At 44.7% G+C, this 12,285-nt stretch overlaps 1 protein-coding gene across 1 annotated transcript in view; it reads left to right on the forward strand.

Annotated features, from left to right (window-relative positions):
- LOC137644182 (autophagy-related protein 13-like) overlaps positions 1–12,285 on the forward strand; it is a 58,337-nt gene that overhangs the window by 24,451 nt on the left and 21,601 nt on the right. Inside the window, exons 2-4 of the mRNA XM_068377182.1 lie at positions 3,852–4,070; positions 4,580–4,709; positions 6,722–6,914. Of these exons, the coding sequence (XP_068233283.1) occupies positions 3,852–4,070; positions 4,580–4,709; positions 6,722–6,914 (542 nt within the window). The remainder of the gene's footprint in view (positions 1–3,851; positions 4,071–4,579; positions 4,710–6,721; positions 6,915–12,285) is intronic.

Raw genomic sequence — 12,285 nt, forward strand, 5'->3', positions numbered from 1 at the left:
TCACAGCCCACTACCTGCAAGACGTGACCCACAGGAGGCTCGATACGTTTTCTATCGGCCCTGTGGTGGCTGCACAACAGCTGGTTTAAACCTCAGGCTCCTTAATTGACAAGTAGCAGAGGGTTGAGGGCATTGTTACTTGGTTTTAGTCTGCATAAATGAAAAGGTATGCCTAGCCCTTATTCGTTTCTTCATTCTCCCCTCTCTTGGGGAAAGCAGCATCCTGGGTTCTCTGCACAGCTGACCTCAAACCACTGCAGGTAAACCATGTTTCCTTGTGTTCCTAGTGTTAAGCTAATACTGTCACGTCCCTATACCCTTACGAGGTGGTATTGGGAACGTCCTATCCTAGAATTCCATCTAAAGGACTTCATGTCAACTTCCTAGGACGAGTCACACTTCATTCCTTCACACACAAGCTTACATAGGCCGCGGTCCTTGCAGAGCAAGGCACTTGCGAGGTGCAGGGACTCCTTATCTTTGAGTACTAACACACTCAGATACTGAGTCCCCGGGCAAAAAGCCAAAAGCCAGTATGACTGGGACTTACCACCCTACCTAAGGGTTGAGTCACCCATATTAAATAGCGTGGTTTTTATTTCAGTTACGGAACAAATGACATATTCGTAGATAATTTGTATTTTTCCTAACTATACAAACCTTAGCTATTTAATCAAACTTGCCCACCAGCCCTGCCCCCCAGGAAGTCCTACCTCTAAGCAAAGTGAGCTAATCACAGGTGTGTGAGGGGGGGAGGGGTAGCAAGCTACCCCTCCCTACATGGCTCGTCATTTCAGCTACGCTGAAAGTAATAACCCCCATATTAAATAGCTAAGGTTGTATAGTTAGGAAAAATACAAATTATCTACGAATTTGTTATGTTGAGGACTTAATGTATTAATGGAAGAAGCCAAGGGTAAGCAGTATTTCCTGATACAGTAGTACCTCTGTTTACTTGTGATTGAATACAAGCAAATCGGTATGCAAGCATAAAATTTAAAATCTGTTTATGAGCATTGTATCAGTCTAAGCAAATATTTCTCATTGTGCACATTGTTTGTGGGCAATTACTAGTGAGACTAGCACAAGTTGAGCCGAAAGTAGTGCCCGTACATGAGCCATACAGTGGTCATATGATTTTTATGCTATTTTGTTTTGCCTTTGCGTGCATCCCCCTCCCCCTTCCTTAGACCTTAACTCTCTCTCACTCTCCAAGCACCAGTCATATCAGCATCAACTGTACAGGTAGTTATTTTGCAAGCATCTTTGGAAGTTTTCCTTGTATACTTGTGACCACGTGTTTGTTATAGAATTGTGATCGCTATTGTTCGCCGGGAAGTTAACAGTATATTAAAGCATCAAGACAATGGCTTCAGTATGATGGTAAGAAGATAATTACGTAGAGATAAAAAAAGAAATTATCGAGAAATATGTACTAGGTATGCGTGTGACATACAAGGAAAAAATATACAATCATACAACATCCCAGATTGGTACAATTCTCAAGTAAAAGAAGACAGCAAAGCCATTTGGTGTTGAGATTGGAGAAAACCAACGGGTGTGTGTTCTTGATAACATTGAAAACTTTACTCTCATCTGGATCAGGAGATACGATTAATGAGAACATTATTTTATAAGAAGCAAAGCTATTGCATACTGACTCTATTAAAAAGGAGTCAGGTACGTTGACAAAAAAAGGAGAATCATTCTAAGTGAGCCGTGGCTACTTTGAAAATTTCAAGAGAACTGGAGATCCATAGGGTTGTACTGTATGTTATGATGCGTTTCTGAACTCGTGTTGAGGCAGCAGGTGATCAACTGTGCCGAGATCAGTCTTTTTTGGTAGAAGATGTCCAGGAGTACCTTCATTACTACAGAAGGAAGGACAGTTTCCTGTCACAAGCCCATGAAAGACTGTCTAACCATGCTATTCTGTCCTAATGCCAGGCGGGATTGCAAAATCAAACCTCTCCTGGTGTATCACTTGGAGAATCCACGAGCCTTTAAAACATGCAAGGTGAAGAAGTAATTAAACGTTATGTGGAGGTCAAACAAGAGGGTTTGGTATTTTATATGTTTAATAGGTCATTAAGGTTGTTAGTCCTTAGGTAAAATTTACCTCATGGAGAAGAACCTCCTACTCCAATTCTTGTTGCTTATTGATAATTCTCCAGACATTGAAGGAATTCATATTCATCCCAATAAAGTTCTTGACACCCAGCACCTCTCAAATACACCAACCCATGAATCAGAAAGTGATATAAAAATTTGAAAAGCTTTACCCAAAGGCAATGGTCCAGCAGTGCTTTGGGGTCACCAAAGAGTTTTGGAAAGAATATATCCTCATTGTCATATGCCTCGAAATGATTGACAAATCCTTTGAAGGGGTCACCAATGGAACCCTCACTTATGCATGGAGGAAATTGTGGTCTAAATGTGTTATTGAATGTGATTTCTAGGTATTTGAACCCATCCAGGAGTAGGCAGTTGATGATGAAATGTCCTTGGGCAAGACAGTGGAGTTGGAGGTGGATCTTTTAGGAAGAATCTGTCAGTGGTACTAGTCCTAAATGCAGGAATCTTGTACAACAAACAACCTTCACTACCCACGGGAGTTGTCCCACAGGTCTTTGGTTAATATTATCCCACAGGTCCTTGGATAACATTATCCTTTGTCCTGAGGTAGCTGTTCAACAGGTTATGCTGCTAACCTAACTCCCTTACAGGACAAGTAGCATCTTGTCTAAGATAGCAGTTGTGACATAAGTAGAAAAGACATGTAGAATTTTAGGCTCTTGTCCTTTTTTCCCCTCTTGGGTGAAGCAGTCGCTCTGATATGTTCAGGATCGAACGCTAAATGCAGACGAGCCTCACAACCTAGTAACTTGTTTTACAGGCAAGTTCTGTATTGAAATATCTTCCCTATCCTCCCAGAGGAGGGAGAGGATGGATGGAATGTGTACAGACCATTTGTTTTAAATGACCATACATTCATGTACCATGTATTTCCGTGTATAGGTTTTTGCACGACCTCTTAACAGTCTCCTGGTTGGGACCTAGCTAACACCTGGTAGGCGGGAATCATCACTTTTGGTCTTTCCCAAGACCAGATTACATTGACATTTCTAAGATTAGTAAATCAGCCGGATAGGTTTAAGGATTTTCTTCCCTACCAAGGACAAGTCTCCAATTTAAGGGCAAAGGTTTTTATTACATGTAGGAACAAATCACAAATTTTAAAAGAAATTTGTACTTTTCCTAATTATACAAACGTGAGACATTCAAGTTACACTTCCCACCTCAACCACCCCCGCAAATACTAGGTTAAGGTAATTGTGAAGGTTACGCTACCTGGCGGGTCCTACCTGCCACCCACCAGCTACTACTAATGAATGTACTTCATTAAACATTTAACCCTCTTACCCCCAGGCTATTTGGAATTTTCCAACCCTTAACCCCCAGGGTTTTTTTTTTTTTCAAGCACCTTTTGCAGTATACTTTTTTAAATTGCTCTAACAGCCTTAATTTTTGGCATAGAGAGGTCAGGTTGGTCTCATTCTCTTGGAAAATCCCTGAAGTTTCTCAAAAAAATATAAAAAATATGCAAAAAAAATTGTAAATAGCAGTTTTTTGGAAGGACGTACCGGTACGTCCATGGGGGTAAAGGGATGTGTTTTGTGAAACGTACCAGTACGTCCTATGGGGGTAAAAGGGTTAGACGACGGTTCCAGCTTTACTGAAAGTCATTCTCCTATTAAAGATCACAGGTTTGTTTACAGTAGTTAGGAAAGATACAAATTACTTTGAACATTAACAATTTTGTAACTGTATAATAATGATCATATTTACAGTTCAACTTGGGCATAGAAGACATTCCCGACATCCAATCGGAGACCAAGAAAGGCCTGGGTGGTCACCTGCCAGATGTAGGAAAACCCCTTGTCGTTGAGATTCTGCTAAGAACGCCAGAATCGGAGAGTCTCGTCTTGGAAATATGGACGCTTGCAATTATAGATGCGTGTGACACCTCCCCTGCAAGAGTCAACCCTACTATTTATAACAGAATGACAGTATGTGATATCTTTTACTATGTTTGTAATAACATATTTGCTTATCCTTAGGGAGTGTGGGTACTTTGGTTTCTGTATAGAAGAGTATGAGATTCACATTTAATATTTGTAGTTTTTTACCTAATGACTTGTACCGGTACAAATACATACCATTATCCTTTAAAATTAATATCTTTCATTGAAACTGGATACAGCTGTCAAAACTATCAATGGGATGACGGTAGTTAGGTAAGCTCTACCCACCCGGAAGGCCACTGAGCTTCCATTTTCTTTTCAGCTGCCACTTAGTACAGATGGACTTCCGGAGTCCTCATCTGGCTGTTTTGATATTTTGCTTGTTGATTATATGTAAATTCTTTATGCAACTGTATAATTGCTATTAGAAGAAGCTGCATCTAAAAATTAAGTAATAGAATATTAGTAAATAAAAAGAAACTCTTATTCATATATTTTATGCTGTATTGCCATGTACTATACTTACCCATTGCATTCTGGTCTCTTTTCAACAGGTGCTGCTAAAGTCTTTGATTGCAGTCACAAGAATCACACCTGCTTACAAGCTCTCATTTAGGCAAGGAGCAGATTCATTCATAATATGTTATAGGGTCTACCTTGGGGAACCTAATTATGAATGTTTAGGTGAGTGCCTCTTTTTCACGAAGTTTATGTTTTGTTTTGGTGAGTAATTTGTACAAAGAAAAGATACCTTATTTGCTATAATGACTAAATTGCTTTCTCTCAGTAGATTATCCAGATGTTATGTTTCATAATTGTGCTTGTTTGGGGTATCATTCAAAACAGCTCATGTGCTGAATTACAGAATGCCCCCAACTGACTTACACTTGGAGATACAAACTCATAATACATACATATACCAAGGCACATCCCCCAATTTTGGGGGCTAGCCGACATCAACAAATGAAACAAAAACAAAAAAAAGGGGACCTCTACTCTCTACGTTCCTCCCAGCCTGACAAGGGACTCAACCGAGTTCGGCTGGTACTGCTAGGGTGCCACATCCCACCCTTCCCCGTTATCCACCTCAGATGAAGCTTCATAATGCTGAATCCCCTACTGCTGCTACCTCCGCTGTCATCTAAGGCATCGGAGGCTGCAGCAGGGCCAACCTGAACATCGTCACAATCGCTCGCCATTCATTCCTATTTCTAGCACGCTCTCTTGCCTCGCTCACATCTATCCTCCTATCACCCAGAGCTTCCTTCACTCCATCCATCCACCCATACCTTGGCCTTCCTCTTGTACTTCTCCCATCAACTCTTGCATTCATCACCTTCTTTAGCAGACAGCCATTTTCCATTCTCTCAACATTATATCATACAATAAGCAAAACAACGTTTCTAATAACCTGATATCTATTTCATATTAAACCTAACTATTTGTTGACTTTTCTAGCCAGAAATCATAGGCATGGGATTCAGGTTAGGCCTACCCCAGGCCAAAAGTTAACAATATGCCATTTGCAAACAGTTCGGCTTAGAAACAGCTTCTTGGAACCTATTAAGTTTGCAAGTTGAAGACCTGTATACCATTCATAGTTACTCTTAACCGCCTCATCCTTGATTACTATTTATCGTAGATTTTCATCTTGATAATCATCATTTAGCCTAGGATAGCCTTAGTGTTCATCACCTTGTATCTATATTATATTACTCTTTTTACAATATTATCATGATTATAGTAAAACTGCTTTATTTTTTGTCATTACCTTGTTCTCATTACTTTCATTTTCATCTTGGCTCTTTATCTTGTTCTATATAATTATCATTGTTTTTTCCCTTTTTTTCTTATCTTGGTCTTCTCTATCTTGTATTGTTCTGGTTAATTTTTATCGTGTATCATTCTCATCTTGAGAGAATGGAAAATGGATGTCTGCTAAAGAAGGTGATGAATGCAAGAGTTGATGGGAGAAGTACTAGAGGAAGGCCAAGGTTTGGGTGGATGGATGGAGCGAAGGAAGCTCTGGGTGATAGGAGGATAGATGTGAGCGAGGCAAGAGAGCGTACTAGAAATAGGAATGAATGGCGAGCGATTGTGACGCAGTTCCGGTAGGCCCTGCTGCTGCCTCCGATGCCTTAGATGACCACGGAGGTAGCAACAGTAGGGGATTCAGCATTATGAAGCTTCATCTGTGGTGGATAATGTGGGAGGGTGGGCTGTGACACCCTAGCAGTACCAGCTGAACTCGGTTGAGTCCCTTGTTAGGCTGGGAGGAACGTAGAGAGTAGAGGTCCCCTTTTTGTTTTAGTTTCTTTGTTGATGTCGGCTACCCCCCAAAATTGGGGGAAGTGCCATGGTATATGTATGTATGTATCATTCTCACAATGAACTTTACCTTGCATTATTGTCTTAATTTGCTTCATTTTTGCAATTTTGCTTAAAGTTTGATGCCTTACACTGTACAGTTCAGTAGTACTCCTTATTCTGCATAGTCAGAGTAAGGACTACTGTTAAAACTAAAGTAAAAGTGTGTTTAGTAGTATAGCAATGCCTTCGGATTAGTATATTGCTGTACATTACTTATGCTAGTAAAATATACCATAAACTAAAATTATATAAATCCTAACCTTCTTAAATCAGTATAAGTATGGTAGATATCGAACAAAGTTTATAATCTTTTCTTTCCCTTTTAGGAGAAAACCCAGTTCGTGCAAGGTTAGGCCAGGTTACGACTCCCGAATCAACGATGTTGTTAAGTGTCAATTACCGTACAAACATTACACTTAGCCCACCCAATCGCAGCCCTGCCCAGGATGCCATCATGCTCAAAAGCGATCACTTTAAACCTGAAGTATCCCCCAGACATTGTCGAAGAGGAACTGATAGGTAAGAGTCTAGAATGAAAGAAATGATCGTTCATTTTCTGGAATCCAGAATCCTGGATGGTCAATATAGAATCTGCAATTGGTGATTAGTACTTTGCAATTTTAAATATTTAACTTAGCCGGTGAATATATAATAGCTGCAACTCCGTTGCTCGACAGACAAAAAACAGTAAAAACTCGCCAGCGATCGCTATACAGGTTGCGGGTGTGCCCACCAGCGCCAACTGTCGGCCAGATACCACTCTCGATGTAAACAAAGACTCAATTTCTTCTCTGTCGACGTGTCGACAAGACGTACTTTACTCGCTGTTGAACCTTGGAGTTTTTTCACATCATATTTGGTGAAGTACTTTATTTTGGTTTGAGCTTTCGCAGTACAGGTGTTTTTTCTTCAAATAAATCCTTGAACTCTTTTTTGGATCGGATTAATTGTTGATGACTTAGATCGTTTTTTGGAATTTTCCCTTGACTAATGGCTGACCTTTCACAAGTTCCCAAGTTCAGAAAATGTAATGCTAGGGACTGTCATAGGCATCTTCCAAAGGCTTCTCTCGACCCCCACACTGTTTGTTCCAATTGTCGGGGTAAAACCTGTCAATTGGAAGATCGGTGTGAGGAATGCGTGGGCCTTTCGGAATTCGATTTTATCGAATTTGAGAAATATACACGCAGACTAGAGAGAGATAGGGTAAGGAGAAGTTCTTCTAGGTCGATAGATTTTTCCTCTCCACATGCCCCTGAACCTAATCCTTCCCCTGTAGTGGTTGTTCCTAACCCCCCTCCTAGCACTCAGGAACCGTCGATGCAAGACATGATGCGTGCTATCCATGCCTTGGGGGAGAGAGTTGAGGCCCTTGCAAGTGACCGCAATCAACTCATGGCGGACGTAAAGGAACTAAAGTGCCAAAGTGCCACGGCGGGAAGTGTTAAAGTGCCTAGTGTTTCTCAAAGTGTTGTGAACAGTGTTGCGCTTGAGGGTTCGTCTGTTCGTGCCTGTCGTCCTCCTAGTCCGGGACCTCTTGCAAGCTCCCAAGCCCAGGGGAGAAGCAATGTCGTACGACTCATGGGTTCGAGAGGCCTTGATCAGCGAACAGACGTTCCCTCTATGGTATCAGGCTTATCTCCCCAAGATCGCCCCTACCAACGTAAGACGAGAGAACCCATTTTTACCTCGTCGTCCGAAGGTGTTTCTCGTAAGAAACCTTGGACCAAGGTCTCCAGACCTTTGAAACGTAAGTCGGTCCCTTCAGGACAAGTCCAACGTCCCGGTTGTAGCCACTGGGACAGTTCGGACCCGTTGCCGTCATCGGATGACAGCTCGCCGCCTAAGAGAGGCAAAGTTGTGCCGCCTCAATCGCTCACCCCGTCTGTTGCCGCACCTGCTTCCGTAGACCCTAAATGGGTGTTACTGCAGGACATGCAGTCCAAGCTTGCGTCCTTGATGGAGGACTTCAATGCGGAGAAGGTTGCCGCTGAACCTTCTGGCCAACAACCATCCAAGCGGTCTGTTGTGCGTCCTGTTGACGTTGAGGTAGCTTTCTCGCGTCAACCAGTTGGGGTAGTACCTCCACCGATGCGACCCAGTGTGGGTTGCCAGCCGCACGTTGACGTTAGGCGACGCACGGAGGTGGTTGTTGACGTTCAGGACGTTCATCAACCAGCAGAGGTGACTTGTTTTGACGCGGTGCGTCAACCTCCGCAACCCGGTATGGTGTTGACTGCACAACCCAGACGGTCTAAACAGTCTCGGGTGGACGCTGTGCGTCCCCGCGCACCGATGGTTGTTGACAGTTCCCAGACTGTTCAGCAGTTCCATGACGCTGCGTCCGGCTCCGTCACGCATGCACCAGTGCGACCGGACTCGGCGAGTCAAACGTTGCCCACTCCTGTGCCGTTTTCTCATCAGTTTTCGGATGAGGAACTGTCAGATGAGGACGTTGCTGAACCACAAGAGGATCAACCTTCAGAACTTGATGAGCCTAAGGCAACTCAACCATCCTTGGACTTTAGAAAAGTCATGGCGGTGTTTAAGGAGTTGTTCCCTGACCACTTTGTTTCTGTGGCTCCTCGTTCTCCGCCGTCGGAGTTTGTATTAGGCGTTCCTGCTTCTGTGCCTGCCTTTACTAAACTCGTTCTCTCTCGCTCATCCAAGAGAGCCTTGCGGCTGTTGGGCGATTGGTTGGAGACCAAGAAGAGTTTAGGGAAGACAGCATTTGCCTTCCCCCCATCTAAACTCTCGTCTAGATCGAGCGTCTGGTATGCCACGGGAGAAGTTCTCGGCTTGGGAGTTCCTGCCTCTGCCCAGGGCGACTTCTCAAGTCTTGTAGACTCTCCCCGCCGCCTTGCCATGAGACGCTCGAAGGTTTGTTGGTCACCATCGGACCTGGACCACCTTCTTAAAGGTATATTTAGGGCGTTCGAAGTCTTTAACTTCCTAGACTGGTGTCTAGGAGCCCTGAGTAGGAAAATCTCTTCTACAGATAAGGATGTTTCCTTACTCATTATGTCCTGCATGGACAAGGCCGTCCGTGATGGGTCCAACGAACTTGCCGCTTCATTCACATCTGGAGTCCTGAAGAAACGAGAGTCTCTATGTTCTTTCCTGTCCGCTGGAGTGACGCCATGCCAAAGATCTGAGCTACTCTTTGCGCCCTTGTCCAAGTGCCTGTTTCCTGAAGTCCTGGTTAAGGAAATTGCCTTGTCTTTAGTTCAGAAGGACACCCATGATCTAGTTGCGTCCTCGGCTCGCAAAGCTCCCCCTTTGCCTACATTGTCTGCTAGACCGAGGATAGACACTCCAGCGTCTCGGTTTATCCCGCCCTTTCGTGGCAGAGCCTCCAGCAGGGGAGGTGCTCGTGCCGAAGGGAAGCGAGGGAAGAGGAAAGGATCCAAGTCCTCTAAGGGCAGAGTCTGACTGCCCGCAACTTCATACAGCAGTAGGAGCCAGACTCAAGAACTTCTGGCAAGCCTGGGAGAAGAGAGGCGCAGATCAACAATCTGTGAGGTTGCTCAAAGAGGGGTACAAAATCCCTTTTGTACGCAAACCCCCTCTAGCGACGTCCCCCATCGATCTCTCTCCCAGGTACAGAGAGGAAGAAAAGAGACAAGCCCTGAAACTGGAAGTGTCTCTTTTGCTAGAGAAGGGAGCGGTGGTCAAAGTCTCGGACCTTCAATCACCGGGGTTTTACAACCGTCTCTTCTTAGTATCAAAGAAGACAGGAGGTTGGAGACCGGTGCTAGACGTCAGTGCTCTGAATGTCTTTGTCACAAAGACGAAGTTCTCCATGGAGACCACAAAGTCAGTCTTAGCAGCGGTCAGAAAGGAAGACTGGATGGTCTCTCTAGACCTAAGGGACGCCTACTTCCACATCCCCATTCACTCAGACTCCCAACCCTTTCTGAGATTCGTCTTCGAAGATGTGGTTTACCAGTTTCGGGCCCTGTGCTTTGGCCTAAGCACAGCTCCTCTCGTGTTTACGAGGCTGATGAGGAATGTGGCGAAATTCCTCCACTTATCGGACATCCGAGCCTCCCTTTATTTGGACGACTGGCTTCTCAGAGCCTCTTCCAGTCGTCGCTGTCTGAAGGATCTCAAGTGGACTCTAGATCTGACCAAGGAATTGGGACTCCTAGTCAATTTGGAAAAGTCGCAGCTGGTCCCATCCCAAACTATTCTGTATTTATGGATGGAGATTCACAGTCAAGCTTTTCGGGCTTTTCCGTCGGCCCCCAGAATAGATCAAGCCCTGCTCTCCATCCAGAAGATGCTGAAGAAAGAACGCTGCTCAGTCAGGCTGTGGATGAGTCTGGTAGGGACGCTGTCATCCCTGGAACAATTTGTATCACTAGGAAGACTACACCTCCGTCCTCTTCAATTCCATCTGGCTTTTCACTGGAAAAAGGACAAGACGCTAGAGGCGGTCTCGATCCCAATTTCCGAAAAGATAAAGTCTTGTCTGACTTGGTGGAAGGACAATATCAGCCTAAGAGAGGGTCTTCCCCTGACAGTTCAGATACCCAACCACGTTCTCTTCTCGGACGCATCGGACTTGGGCTGGGGCGCGACGCTGGACGGTCGGGAATGCTCAGGTCTGTGGAACTCGAGTCAGAGGAGCATGCATATCAACTGCAAGGAGCTTTTGGCGGTTCATCTGGCCTTGAGAAGCTTCGAGTATCTCCTTCGAGGCAAAGTGGTGGAAGTAAACTCGGACAACACCACGGCCTTGGCGTACATCTCCAAACAAGGAGGTACCCACTCACTGACGTTGTACGAGATCGCAAGGGACCTGCTCATCTGGTCAAAAGATCGAGGCATCTCTCTAGTAACGAGGTTCATCCAGGGCGACTTGAACGTCCTAGCAGATTGTCTCAGTCGGAAAGGTCAAGTAATTCCAACCGAATGGACCCTCCACAAGGATGTGTGCAAGAGACTCTGGACGACTTGGGGTCAACCCACCATAGATCTCTTTGCAACCTCGCTGACCAAGAGGCTTCCAATCTATTGCTCTCCAGTCCCGGACCCAGCAGCAATACATATAGATGCCTTCCTCCTAGATTGGTCACATCTGGACCTTTATGCATTCCCACCATTCAAGATTGTCAACAAGGTACTGCAGAAGTTCGCCTCTCACGAAGGGACAGGGTTGACGTTAGTTGCTCCCCTCTGGCCCGCGAGAGAATGGTTCACCGAGGTACTTCGATGGTTAGTAGACGTTCCCAGAAGTCTTCCTCTAAGAGTAGACCTTCTACGTCAGCCACACGTAAAGAAGGTACACCAAAGCCTCCACGCTCTTCGTCTGACTGCCTTCAGACTATCGAAAGACTCTCGAGAGCTAGAGGCTTTTCGAAGGAGGCAGCCAGTGCGATTGCTAGAGCAAGGAGAGAGTCTACCATTAGAGTCTACCAATCGAAGTGGGAAGTCTTCCGAGACTGGTGCAAGTCAGTTTCTGTATCCTCGACCAGTACCTCTGTAGCCCAAATAGCTGACTTTCTCTTATACCTGAGAAAAGGACGATCCCTTTCAGCTCCCACTATCAAGGGCTACAGAAGCATGTTGGCATCGGTCTTCCGGCATAGAGGCTTAGATCTTTCCAACAATAAAGATCTACAAGACCTCCTTAAGTCTTTTGAGACCACTAAGGAGCGTCGTTTGGCTACTCCTGGGTGGAATTTAGACGTGGTCCTAAGATTCCTCATGTCAGACAGGTTTGAGCCTTTACAATCAGCCTCCCTGAAAGATCTCACTCTTAAGACTCTTTTCCTGGTATGCTTAGCCTCGGCTAAAAGAGTCAGTGAGATTCATGCCTTCAGCAAGAACATCGGATTTTCGTCAGAAAAAGCTACTTGTTCTCTGCAACTTGGTTTTCTAGCCA

The sequence above is a fragment of the Palaemon carinicauda genome, chromosome 7, assembly GCF_036898095.1.
Source record: "Palaemon carinicauda isolate YSFRI2023 chromosome 7, ASM3689809v2, whole genome shotgun sequence".
Lineage (NCBI taxonomy): Eukaryota > Metazoa > Arthropoda > Malacostraca > Decapoda > Palaemonidae > Palaemon > Palaemon carinicauda.